A 13,498-nucleotide genomic window follows, 5' to 3' on the forward strand; every position below is an offset into this window, starting at 1 on the left:
GTTATCTCATTGAGGGACTGATACATGTCCTGCTGAAAGCAGTGCAAAGGTTTCAGCTGATATGGCTTAGGAGGGCTTTGATCAATCCTTTAGCTGCCCAGAGTGGGACTCTGAAACCCTCACCCTATTGTAAACAGCACTCTCTGTGGAGACAAAGATGGAGAAAATGGGTAAAATTTAATGAAGTAGAAAAGCAGAGCACAAGTAGCACTCTTCCCAGAGAAGAACATTTGGAAGCATACCAACCACTCAGCTTCCTAAAGTGTGACCCCACTGCAGTGGCAGCAGGACACCTCAGCAGCACATGTGACACCAGCAGGGCACAGATTGGTACTCACAGTCCAGTGAACTTCGATGGAGGAGGAGGAAAGGATTGTAGGGTTGTGCAGATGGAGCACCACGTCACCCAGCTCCCTCTGGACCTGCTTGTGATCCACACCTTGACTTGTTGGTGGAACATCTGCAATAATTTAAGATTCCATTCTCACAAGTACACACGATTGTTGAAATAAGTACATGTAAATACAAATGAGTATGTCAGAAAGTATATGATGCTATCAGTAATGAAGTTGATCCTAACTACTTCCCAATCATGTTAGAAAAAACTACATGAAGCATTTTCTGGAGCATATCACCAAAGTTTAGGTAGTACAAACTCAAGACACTGCACTTCCTTTGACAGAAATGTGAGGGTAATGCTGCACAGAATGACACACCACACTCAAGGATGGCTTTGGTAAATGGCTACAGCAGCATCTCTTTATTCTTTCCTGATGGGAGGAGAAAACATTCTATTTCCCACTGCCAGATCCAAGAGAACAGGAGACCTATAAAGAACAGCAAAAGCAGAGGCTGTATCTTTATATAAATTCATGACAAACTTGGTGTTACCACAAAATAATGTTAACAACCAGAGAAAAGATAAATTAGTCATTTGGCTGCAGCTTGTCCAAGGGCAAGAGGCTTCTGTAAACAGAAGGCAGAGCCCAGCTGAGGGCTGTCTGGATCATCTGACATTTGGTCTCTCCTATAGCTGGAAGGATTATTCATATGCATGAAGGGACAAATTCCTCTCAAAACACGCAATAGTATGATGAAAACACATATTTTTTGCATACTGAGCCCTTGGAAAGCACATTTAACTGAAACGGAATGACTGTCAGACGTGTAAAATTTACAGGGTAATCACTAAGAGGGTATCTAAAACATGTGCTCTGAAAACAGAGGAACAGTTTCTGTTCTAGGTTCACATCTCACTCCTTGATCACCTCATTTTAAACAAATACCATGCTGACTATGGCTAAAATGCTATGACTGGAAATTCATGAAAAGTACTTGCAGCGATTACTGCTGAGGTTAATGTGTAGTCAGTGAGTGACAAATCTGGATTCTTAGCAAGCAGCATCGGTAATAACAAAAGAACAAAACCAAAAAGAAATCCTCCACTGAGTCACTGCTGTATCCACATGTAGTATGTACTGCAAACAGTCCATTATCACAGTATTTCCCTCCTCCCAAAGTTTGAAAGCATTGAAGATAAAAGCTTCTATTTGGGAGCATTGCCTAAATATCACCCTGCTCAGAATGTAACAGGAAAGCCAGTGGAATAATTAGTTCTAGCTTTGCTAGTCAAAAGAGATGAGTCATCCACAATATGGATCAAACTATTCACAGGCTCAGCCATTTGCACATCTGTGCTATAAAATGATGTGTGTGCTCTCTTGTTTCAGCTCCAAGCTTCCAGGACAGGGACTGTCAGTGAAATCACCCAAGAATGTGGTTGTTAATGTTTGTAAAGTGCAAAGATGAAGGTAGTGCTGAAGGGATGAAGGCACTGAAGGTACCTTCATCTTGGTTTGTAGACAGAACAAGCAATTAGGACTAGACTAAACCACCCTCTAGACAAAAACCAACTGGAAATTTTTGAACTTGCTTATCTAGACCACAACTTAAATAAAAATGAAATTATGTTGGAAGAGGAGCAGAAGTGCTCTAAAGGACTTCACACTTGATTAAATTTCTTAAAATTTGAGAAAATTTTATGTGTTAGTTGTTATTTTCACTGAGGTATTGCGTGGCTCTTGGGTTTTCATCTCTACTAGGTGCCCAGAGAACAGTGAAGCTTTTCCATGTCACTATAAACCATTCACCTGGGTGAACAGAACATTTGCTGTTTTTCAGAATTAGGTCAGTAGTGAGTTAGTTTGGACAGACACAGTACCTCTTCTCATCTCCAGAAATAAAACCACACTACATGAAAAACAGGCTGGTGCAGCTCTAGTCCCAGAAATCAGGAATCACTAAAATGTTATTAAATCTCTCCTTGGTAACAGATCTGGGAACCTGTGCAATCCTGATTTTCCATGGGGCTGTGACTCTGCTGTCCATACATATACACCGAAATTGCCACCCATCAGGAGAAATGCATAATACCAAAAGACAGCAATGTGAAACTGGTTACTACCCAGGGGAGATGAGAAACACTTGCTTTCAGACCCACGACAGAAAACATGAGAAGTCACCGAAGAAAAACGCTTTGTTTCCTTTAGAGAACTTCCTTTCAAAAACTAACATGTACTTACTTAGGCAAACAAAGAAACAAACATACAACACAGACACTCTTAATAAACCAGTGGGTCAGTTTCTGCAGTAAGCAGGAAGATCAGAAAAACAAACAAACAAAAAGATACGATCCCTATCACTCTTTTTTTGAAAAAGAGTGTGTCTAGCTTTCCCCTTCTTAAGAAGCTAAGCTTTTCTACTGGAAAAATGCAGGCTTCAGAGCTGCAATGCATTATTCCCTGTACATCATTCTAAGTGTCCTTTATTGGCTACAGTGAACACAAAGATAGTTTTAATTTTACATAGATGGACTCAGTCCATAGCTGGACTTCAGGCACAGCTGGAGTCAGTGGATGACTCCTTCATTTACTTCTACCCAGACTTTTCTTCCACTTGGCTATCTGTAGGCACTGCTTTCTACCCTATTTTACTTCCAACAGTTGTACTATGGAAACACTTGTAACTTACTGCCAAAACCTCTTTACTGGTTCATGATGCCAAATTCCTTCAAATTTTCAACTTTTCCCTTTCCTATTGCAGCAGAAATCAACTTAGATTACATGCTGTTTCTCTCCCTGTCTCAGTCTTAAGCCTTATTTGATTCACTGGACATAGTAATAACATTTCCATGGAATTTGAGGATTTGTGTGGGAACTCAAAAAAAACAGGGATTACTTTGATTGCTAGCAAGAGCTATTCTGCAAGCTGTAACTACCTTTGGATAAGAGATACTAGGGTTCCCTTAGGCAATGCAACATGCTGTCAGAGTCTGTGTTACAGAGAAATGCAAGTTTAAGCACTGTGTTTTACTGTGGTATATATTATAGCCAGGATAGGTAGACTGTCCAAAGCTACCAGAATTCCTGCATCTGGTATTGCTTAGTCAATTTGTGACAGCTACTGTGGACACCCAAAATGCTCAGTATGTAAAACTTACCTTGAGTTTTCACTGGATCAGATATTTGGCTTGGGTCGCTCAGCCCATATGCATTAGCTGCTCTCACAAGGAAGAGATAAATTGCATTAGGTTTTAGCCCTTTAACTGCAAAACTCTCAGTTTTCACATTTTCAGCTACAGTTTGCCAGCTGCTCCCTGATGCATGGCTAAGGATAAAACACACAACAGCAGGTTAGCACATGGCTCTTTAGCAGCAAATTACATGTAAACGTAGAGACAGCAGGATCACACGAGACTGACGTACCTGAAGGCCTCAATTATGTAAGAGGTTGGTGTTGCACCTGAATTCAAATTAGGTTGCCATGACAATGTTACTGTATTTCTGCTGACATCTGTAACCTCAGGCTTTGACGGAGCACTAGGAATCAAGTTTGGGTCAGTGGGTCTTGGTGGCTGCACTGGGACTCCAAACTCTGACAAAAGGAGAGAGAAATGCTGAGTACGACAGGGAAGCAGCTGTAAGCTAAATGCTGCTCACATCTGCGCTGACAATTTATGACAGAGCCAGATAACTTGTGGGTTTCAGTTTCTGCTTTTCCTTCCTGCATTTTCTCCACACAGAGGAGCCCTAGTGGGTTTACCTTGGACCTCTATGAAGGCGCTCCACGCCGCTTCGCCGCTCGGGGTCGAGGCGATGCAGGTGTACCGGCCCGTGTCGCCCAGCTGGATGGGGAAGAGAGAACAAATGTTTGAGACAACTGGGCACTCAGGGGGCTAGAAAAGTGATTACAGCTCTCTGCGTTCCCCCATGGATATGGATAAACGTATCAGCCTGCAAAAACTTTGCACCAGAAACTCCTTCCATTAGAAGTTACGATTTTGATGGAACAAAAATGGGTATTCATTTCTGAGCGGTCACAAAAGGATCAGAAATGCTGCAGGTTCTAATTTAATGTTAACTGTTCTGTAATGAGCAAACTGAAGGCCATTTCCTGTGGCATTTACTCCTTACTCGGCAGAGGCACCAACAAATAAACTGAGAAAGAACTCAGATGACAAGACCCCATGCAACTGTCAACCTTATACATAAATGATGCCCAGGGATTTATCAGGACTGGAGCACTGGAGAACATGTCATCCTTAAAGCAAAGCTTAAATATTGCACAGGGTGCATATGGGGCTCCCTGTGTTAGTATAAATTTCACTCTACAGCAGACCCAAAACAGAATCTCCATATGCTATCCTCATCCAGTTCTGAATGCTGGATTATTTGTCCATATGCGACTTAATCACATTTCAAAAGTGTTTCTTTTTTTTCCCCCAAAAGAAATGCTATCCTCCTCAGATCCCAGCCTCAGCTGAGGATCTGAATGAGAACTGAACGGAAGCCATCAAAAATCAGAGATTCAAGCTCTAAGCCAGTCTAACTTGTAATTGGCAGCAGGGCAGCTCTAGGGAATATGGTAAAGTGATGTATTCAGCCTAACCTAAAAAAAAAAAATACTCCATGTCAAACCACAGAAAAGATAGCAGAGAATATCCAGTATGCTAAAACTTCACATTTTAGAACATTTTCAAGTGTGCAATGCATGACCAGCAGCAATACTGGCCAGGTACTATAACTCCCTGAGGAAGCCAGGTATTTGACAGGTGGTTAACCAATTTAAGCTATGTTACACTGATGAGTGAGCATGCTTAAACACTAAAAACTCTTTTTAAAAAGCTGTGGACATGGCTCTATTACTGAATATGCTAAACAAAAGTTTTCTTTATAAATATTTGAATTAACTAGATAATTTTTAATCTATTAGTGTTAAAGCCCAAATAATGTAATGATTTGTCTCACTGAAAGAGATTCCCCTTCATGTTTTAAGTACCAAATAATTCCCTTAATTAATACCTCTTTACAGACTTTTTCATTATGAAATCTGAAATAATGTGCCCTAGGCAGGTGTTAAGCATAAAAAATGTACTATCTGAAAACATGAAGTATCAAATATTTTAGTACATTTATGCAACCTTTAATTAATTCTAAACACAGGGTTTACTGCATCAAAAAATGCCTGGGGGTGAAAGCACAAAAGGAAACAAAACAAGAAAAGCCATTTGCCAGTTCAGGCTACCTTGGCATATCTGATTTGCAGTGCTCCTGTCTCCAGCTGCTTGATGCGAGAGTCTTGGGTGGAAATGAGGATCCCATCTTTCTTCCAGAGGATCGTGGGCATTAAAGTGCCTGTGGCCACACAGTTCAACACTAAAGTACCATCCACAGCTACAGTCTGGTTCACAGGACCCTGCCGGATGACAGGGGGAGGCCGGTCTGCAATCACTGCCAGGAGAAACAACAGGAAAGACATTTCTGCAACTGGAAGCAATTTGCTAATCATCTCAGCCACAGCAGTTGCTTGAGGCTTTGAAACAAACTAAAAATAATTAAAGAAGTAATTAAAGTTGGAGGCATGCATTATTCAGGGCAGGGCGCATTGTAACGATGCACAGCCAGGGATGTTTGAAATGGTACACAACGCAGGATTTCCAGAACAGAGAAAGTATTGCATATTACACACTGCTATCCTCCAGGCATTCTCCAAGTCCAATGTCTTTATGAAGTGATAATGGAAAAAGAAAGGACTTCCCAGATTCTTTGGCAAGGCACAGATTTCACCTTTTCCATCTTTCACCACTGCCAGGCCTGTGTAACACAGCTCATACTTCCAGCATTGAAAGACAGAGGAAAAGGAGGTAGGAAAGCAAGGGATAACCTCACAAATACCTACTGCTTAAATAACCATTTTCTATGTGCCACCAGCTCGTCTTGGTGCTGTGTCCTAATCGTGAGATGCCCAGCAGTAGGGTAAAGCAAACACAAATGGATAGAACCATTTTGGAAAGATTTCTTCTATGAAATATTTTTCCAGTAGTTTCTGACTTTCATGATGACTTCACAGACACAAATCCCACGATCCCATTGTCTATGTCAAATTTAATGCATCTTTCACACAACGGATATTAAGTGCTATTGAAGGGTTATTTAATTATACTGAACAGAAGAATATAAACCAGTATCAGTATTCACAGAAAAAAGAATGGATAGTCTTCCATTATCCAGAAAAGAGGTACAAGTTATCTTGCTGTGTTTCAGGGATCTATTTCACCTGCACCATCCAAGATGACATGGATTGATGATCGGAAAATAGCCATAATTTAAAATGTTATAAATCTGTTCAGCAGTGGCATGGGGCTCATGTAACTTAAAAACTGGTTTGGTAGCTGAAATATAAACCTGAAGTTCTGATAATCTGTGAACATCAGATATTTCTAAATTACTTTTCATAACAACAGACAGGATGTTAGCACTGGGGTTTTTTTTGGCTAAATTCCAACTCCCATAATTTCATTTGCATGTTCAAATGACACTCTGTTTTCAACTGAATTATTTATCCTTTGGTTCTTGTCCCAACGTGTTGCTACACACTTTAAGGCCATTATAGCCTTTCTCTGCAGAAACAGACAAAATAAGCCCACTTATAATTTGCATTTAACTTTGACAAGTTTGTAAAGAACTTCGCAGTTGGCAAGGGTAAGGAGTTGACTGATCTGTGCTTCATAGGAGAAATCTAATGACACTGAAATTCATGGCTGATTTAAGGCTACTGAAGGTGATGGCAACTCCTCCTGCCCTTAGGAAAATCATTCATAAAGGTATTCAAACACCTTTACAAATATTCAGCATATTCTGCCTCCTCTTTTAAAAAAGTATCAAAAACTGTTCCAAGCCATTATAGAAAAAATCGACCCATCAGATCAATCCAGAGAATATAGTAAAGAAAATGCATTTAAACTGATTATTTCCAAGTTCAGATGGCATAGGTCACTAGCAGAAAACTGTTGTAAATTTATTTCTCACCCTGCCATGGTCTTCTCCCCAGTGAAAAAAATGGAAAAAAAAGAGGATTAGGAAATGTGGCTTACAATTTGTGAGGAACCAGAAGGGATGTAGTCCTATTCCTCCTATATCAATCCAGGGAGAGGGGGAAATAAAGAAACAATTTTATCCTATAGATTCACTGCATGTTTCCAGTACTTTATTATTTCTATGTTTTCTATAGGGCAAAGGGCTATTTTATAGAAACTCTTCTCAGACAACAGCTTCCCTCTGCTCAAATTCTCTCTCTTATCCTCTTCCCCTGTAAATGCTAAGATTAGTATTTTCCCCATGTATCTCTGCTGTTAAAAGTAAGAAGTATTTCTGATAATTGGCAAACTGGCCTCACACCAGCATGCATTACTACTTGTAGTCATGCTCCCTGTAGCTTTTTCATCTTGTATTTTTCCCTAACTACTCCTAAAAAGGGATGTATAATTTCTATGTTATTCTGCTGACCTCCATACAGATTGATATTATTTTTCCTTGCTGAAACACAATATTAAGAAACAGAGAAAAAAAAACGGTAAATGGAAGTGCTAAGCAAATGGCCACAGAATAAAAGGGATAAAGAACTAAGCAGCAAGAAATCTAAAAGTAAATTAAATCCAGTGGGGGAAGCTAAAAAAGAGTCAGAAAAAAATTAACAGATCTGACAAAAATCCATACACTGAATATACTTACCAAACACAAAATGGAAATACAGAGTTACACATCATTCAGAATTGTAAGCCTCTGACAGAGACGGCCAAAACAGGAATTTTATGTTCAAAGAAACATGCAATCCACATTTATGCAAAACAGATTTCAAAGTAGTGTCACATCACCGCACTGCTGTCTTCAAATAAAAAGAAAAAACTTGGAAATGATAAAATGACTCTATCATTACCATCTGTAACTTCCAAGTAGGCTTTTGTTATGATACTTCCTGCAACATTTAAAGTCTGGCAGATGTAGTATCCAACATCAGATCTCTGGACATTGGTGATGGTGAGGTCTCCTGTCTGGGAAACTGAAAATCGGCTGGATGACTGAGGGGGCTGGTATGAGAACAGCAGATTCTAAAAGATGTACAGGAAAGAAAGTGAGGGGGAAAATTGGTCAAATAAATTCAAACATCAATAAGCATAACTTTAATACAGCTAAACAAATTAATCTTTTCATATTACACAGAAAACATTCTGCTCTTCTTTTTTTAAGCACGTCTATACCACAATGTGAACAGCTTCTGAAGGATTTTTGTTAATGATAAAATAGGGGCAGATATGCACATAGAATTGTGTAAGGCTTTTGGGATTGCTCCAACACTCTCCAGGATCAATACTGGACTTTGCACCAAGTGTAACAGAGTCTAGTGAAGATGTGAAATGTACAGATGCTGCAATGGTGCAAGCAACTGTGGTGAACCTCAATAATTTGCTTTAATGTTCTTTTTTAGAACTTGCTCCAGGGCATTCGTTTGCTTTCATTTAAATGCAGATGGTGGTTTAGTTATCTGTATTTTAACATTTGCCTTCCTGTGAATGGAGCAGTTTTTAAAAAAGAGATGCACAGTAGGTCCAGAGTATGTGTGTATATAGAAAATGTGTGTATATAGAAAATAGAGTGTTTGTGTTTCATGAAAAGTCTTATAATACTGGATTAAATCCTATGACTATTTAGATAGTTTGGGTATGAAATACATCTTATTTACCAAAAATCAGTTGGGGGTTGAATTTCTACCTCTGGCTGAACAACTTGTAAATAAGAATACTTTAGGATTACAGAGAGTATATTTATCTCTTTTTCTTGGCTAACTACATTTTGCATTTCCAAAAATTGTCAAAAGGAATGGGACACAATATTCTCCAGTACTAGCAAACCTTATTTGTTGACCTCCTCTTTCATTTCTCTCAATCATCACAAGTGGTCACCACTCAGCAGAGTCAAAAATGAGACAAAAGTGTACTAGACAACATGTGGCTAAATAAATAAATAAACACATAAAATAAAAGTGCAGTATACTGCTATATGTATATACCACTGAAGATTATAATCTAAATTTGGTCAGCAATCTAGTTGTACTTAGTTATTCAGACAGAAATGTTGCAAATGGAGTAAAGAAGCCCATCTCCAAGTGTTCTCAATTTCTCTGCCCTATTGTTGTGTAACACAAAGAACGCTGTCATATACTCTTGCACCATTCATTCCTTCATTCACAGGAAAACCAGAGTCCCATATTCCTTCTTTCCTTCCAATAAAGAATACTTTGTGTCACATCCCTCCTTCAAAGGATGACTCTGAAAGAAAACTGCACTTCTCTTGCTCTGCTATATTGTGTTTCACCCACTGGCTTTCAAGATCCTTTACAAAGAAGATGAAATAATTTTCCCTCCCATTCAAATAAGGAACTTGGGAGAAAAAAGTGACCTATTCAGGTATGGTCTGTCAGTCAACTGATGGAGGGGGAAAGTAGTTCTCCTCAGCCCAGAACTAGAGTCCTACCCATGCAGATCAATGTAGCAAACAGTTTCATCTGCCAGAAACTCAAAAATACATGGCGAACTAATAGCTGCACCATAAACCCAAACTTTCTGAAAATCTGGGAGTGTTTGGGGGTTCAACCTAACTTCATCATAAGTCATCTCTCCATTTCTTAGAAGTTCTCTCTGTTAGGTGAAATAGGTTATCAGAGTAGTGAAACATGGAATGTTTCCAGTTGATTTTTTTTTTACATTCATGGAGAAAACAGGAAACAGCAAAACACAGATCTGTTCTAGTAAGACTGACATCACTTAGAATGCAAATGCCTTAGAAGTAAAGAGTGAGCACCCAGCATCTCCAATCTCTAAAGCTGTTTCCCACATCTTTAAAACAATAACTAGAATACTCTTCTCTCCTGTGAAATCATTTCTTGAAGGAACTGCCAGGAAGGAGGACAGAAAGGTTGTTTCACCTGACTCCCTTCTCTCCGCCAGAAGATGGCTGGCTGAGGGTTTCCAGTTGCTTCACACTGGAAAGTCACTGTTCTCCCCAGTGCAGCTACCTGGTCTCGAGGCTTCACAACAAACTGTGGAGGCTCTGAAAGGAAAACACCAAAAATAAATCACAAATAAATATATGAATCACACTGCCATCAGTTTGCGTGCTGACTTCTAATGGTATAAAGCAGAACAGTTAACTTTCTTTAATATGGAGAGGCAGCACAGAGACACATTGGTCTCTAACAGCCACAGCTTCAGCATCACTCAAATCATCTATTTTGTGTCTGGACATCCCAATTAAAACTCTGACTGTGCAACATGTGCTTTTAGTGCTGACCCAGTGGACAAGGAACTAAGTCCCACCAGCTTGATGAGACAACTTGCAGAGCAACAGTCACCAAAACAAACAAATGTGCTACAATTTGGTTTTTAAAGGAGGAACAGGGCTGCAAGCCAGAGTGGAGAAGTCTTTGAGGGACAACTGGCCCAGAGGTCACACTTTGTTAAGGGCTGCAAGACACACTGCTGAGTAACTCTGAATTTAGGCTTACACACACAAAACTCATCATCTCTGACTTAGGAAAGCTGACGAGAGAAAAAGCCCATAAGTGCTTATATAAGACACTTTTGATGTAGTCAGGATCTCAAAAAATCTTAAAGTCAAAAGCCCAAGAAATTCTATTCAAATTATAACCACTTAAAATCTCCAGTTCAAACACACTGAGAAGGAATGAATTTAAAGGAACAGCAGAGCTAAATGTCTTCCTCATTTACATATGCAAGAGCATGTTCAAACAAAATATATATGCAAATGAAGGCAAATTTGAAACATCTGCTCAGTCTAACATTATAAATACTGCCAGCATTGTTTGATTTATACTGACTTCAACAACCCCTTCATCCAGTAGCAAGTAGAATGTCAAAAAATCATGTCAGTCACATTAAAAAAAAACAACAAAAAACCAGCAGAGGTGGCATCAGATATCTTGGTGATGCTAGCACAGAAAAAAAATCTAGCATGTTCTATAGGATGTTAATTCTTGCTTCCTGAAAAACGTGTATTAAATCAAAGACCATTTATTTATTAATTTCCAATTCTTTCTGATCATCTGCCTGAAACTAATTATGCTCTCCCTCTTCTTTGGACTGAGAATAAAGGAGCTGTTTTGTATCTGATTTTAAGAAATCAAATTATTTTGATATTTGTTTCTGTTTTTTCCCTTGTGAACATTGATGTTTTTACAAGATTATCCTTTAAAAACATTGTAAAATATGTAATGCAAAGATGTGTTTTCTAATCATCAAGTAGTAGTGACTTTATCTAGAATAAATTCAGTAACGCTTAAATATTTTTTAAAAAAAGAAAAACACAACAATTGCTTTCAGTGTTCCTGTGGGCCACTTCTTGCAGTTCTCTGTTCCCCATGCCTTGTGTCTGCTCCCTGGTGAGCTCATATCAGAATATATTCTTCCTACACCCCGCCTGCTTTGAGAGGAATTTTTGGAGCATAACACTATTGTCTATATCTGGATGCAAATGCTACCTTTCCTAGCACTTCCTTAGATAAGAAACGACTCAAAGCCAAGACTGATCTACTGTAATTAGCAGATTTCAAAACATTTAGCTGTGAAACGTTCAGCCAGCACCATGGAAGAAGATGTGGGAGGACTTTCATGACAGCAGGTTTCATTTGGAGGGAGGGAGAACCGGCTGGGGGTTTGCCATGGGGTGGTGAGGGGAAATGGAGGGGAAACATGGAGAAAGTGGGAAAATGGAGATGAGGGTGAGGCACCTCTGTTATGCTGCTAGATTCTAGTAACAAGAATAAATTTAGCATACAGTTAAATTTAGGGCTTGGCTGCTTCTGTACTAGCCTGTGACACAATGCCACACCATATGGAACTGAGGGTTTCTAAACCCTGCGCTAGTGCAGAGGATTTATGAGGTTCCAGATTTTGAGGACAGGTACAACTATAAAGAAAATAAAATGGTTCTGACCACTGGAGAAATTGCTGGATGGTTGTGATTATAGTACCTCAAGATGACCATTCAGGGACTATTTAACACAAAAAGGAAGGGGGAATTTAGTCTTACAGGCAGCCATTGGAGAATTTATAAAATATAAATAGGTACATCTTTCTCTAGATATTGTTCTAAATACATATTTTATATGGCTACTACTCTGAAAATATATGCATATTGCCCACGTCTATTATTCTAAATCTATTGCCATTAAGATAAATAATAAAAATCTTATTAGCTTCAATGTTAGAAGAATTAAACAGGGTTAAGTGAAACTATTATTAAATTCCATTCTATGTTAATTGTACTGCAAGATTTCTTCATTGTCCTTTTTTAATATCAGTTTGATTTCACACCTTGGGTCACATACATGTGGTATGTAACAATGAGACTGTAAAAGATGCCAAAATAATAAATCCCCATGAGAAAAACACAACTTTTGTCCTAGAGAAATTTTAACCAAACATTATTTTTTCATCACGCTTTGAAGTTCAACCCATGTAGTCACCGAAGAAAGGAGACACTAGGATTTGACTCGCTACATCATATAAAAACAGACAGAAAATTTGCAACCCATTACCTTTCTCTTTGGCATTAAGTTACCCATACTTCATGCAGAATTTATTCTGTTCGATGTGTCTTGCCAATAACAAGTGAAAGATGGGAGCTGAGTGGTTGGAGGACATGGAAGGGGATGGATGGGAAGGGAAGGAGAAGTTCCCGTCACAGTGATACGATGACTAGAAGATGGCCAAGAAAATTTCAACTTACCAGACACAACTAAAAACAAAAACAAAACAAAAAGAAAACATGGAATAAATAAAATTGAACAGACATGAAACAAAGCAAAGAATAAAGCAAAATCTAAAAAAAAAAAAGTTAAAGAATGGATCCTTGGTAAGGACCTTAGAAAACAAACACATATTCTGATTTATGAAAATGAGTTTATAATGTTCAACAACATTTTTATATTTTGATTTTTAAGCAGCAGTCTATATCAAATACTGAAAGTAGGTGATAGAGGAAAATGAGTTACAGACTGAAATACTGGCTAGGCAGTCTGGGTTCTACTCCAAGCCTTTCTTATGAACTGATGTGCACATTGAAAAATTTTTTTTTTCCACATT

At 38.7% G+C, this 13,498-nt stretch overlaps 1 protein-coding gene across 1 annotated transcript in view; it reads right to left on the minus strand.

The window, feature by feature from the left end:
- Nucleotides 1-13,498, minus strand: part of ROBO1 (roundabout guidance receptor 1) — a 684,115-nt gene that overhangs the window by 52,483 nt on the left and 618,134 nt on the right. Inside the window, exons 9-16 of the mRNA XM_063393929.1 lie at nucleotides 13,143-13,151; nucleotides 10,321-10,445; nucleotides 8,275-8,446; nucleotides 5,584-5,789; nucleotides 4,102-4,183; nucleotides 3,765-3,933; nucleotides 3,500-3,666; nucleotides 339-460 (exon numbers count right to left, since the gene is read on the minus strand). Of these exons, the coding sequence (XP_063249999.1) occupies nucleotides 339-460; nucleotides 3,500-3,666; nucleotides 3,765-3,933; nucleotides 4,102-4,183; nucleotides 5,584-5,789; nucleotides 8,275-8,446; nucleotides 10,321-10,445; nucleotides 13,143-13,151 (1,052 nt within the window). The remainder of the gene's footprint in view (nucleotides 1-338; nucleotides 461-3,499; nucleotides 3,667-3,764; nucleotides 3,934-4,101; nucleotides 4,184-5,583; nucleotides 5,790-8,274; nucleotides 8,447-10,320; nucleotides 10,446-13,142; nucleotides 13,152-13,498) is intronic.

Source organism: Prinia subflava, chromosome 3 (assembly GCF_021018805.1).
Source record: "Prinia subflava isolate CZ2003 ecotype Zambia chromosome 3, Cam_Psub_1.2, whole genome shotgun sequence".
Taxonomy (NCBI): domain Eukaryota; kingdom Metazoa; phylum Chordata; class Aves; order Passeriformes; family Cisticolidae; genus Prinia; species Prinia subflava.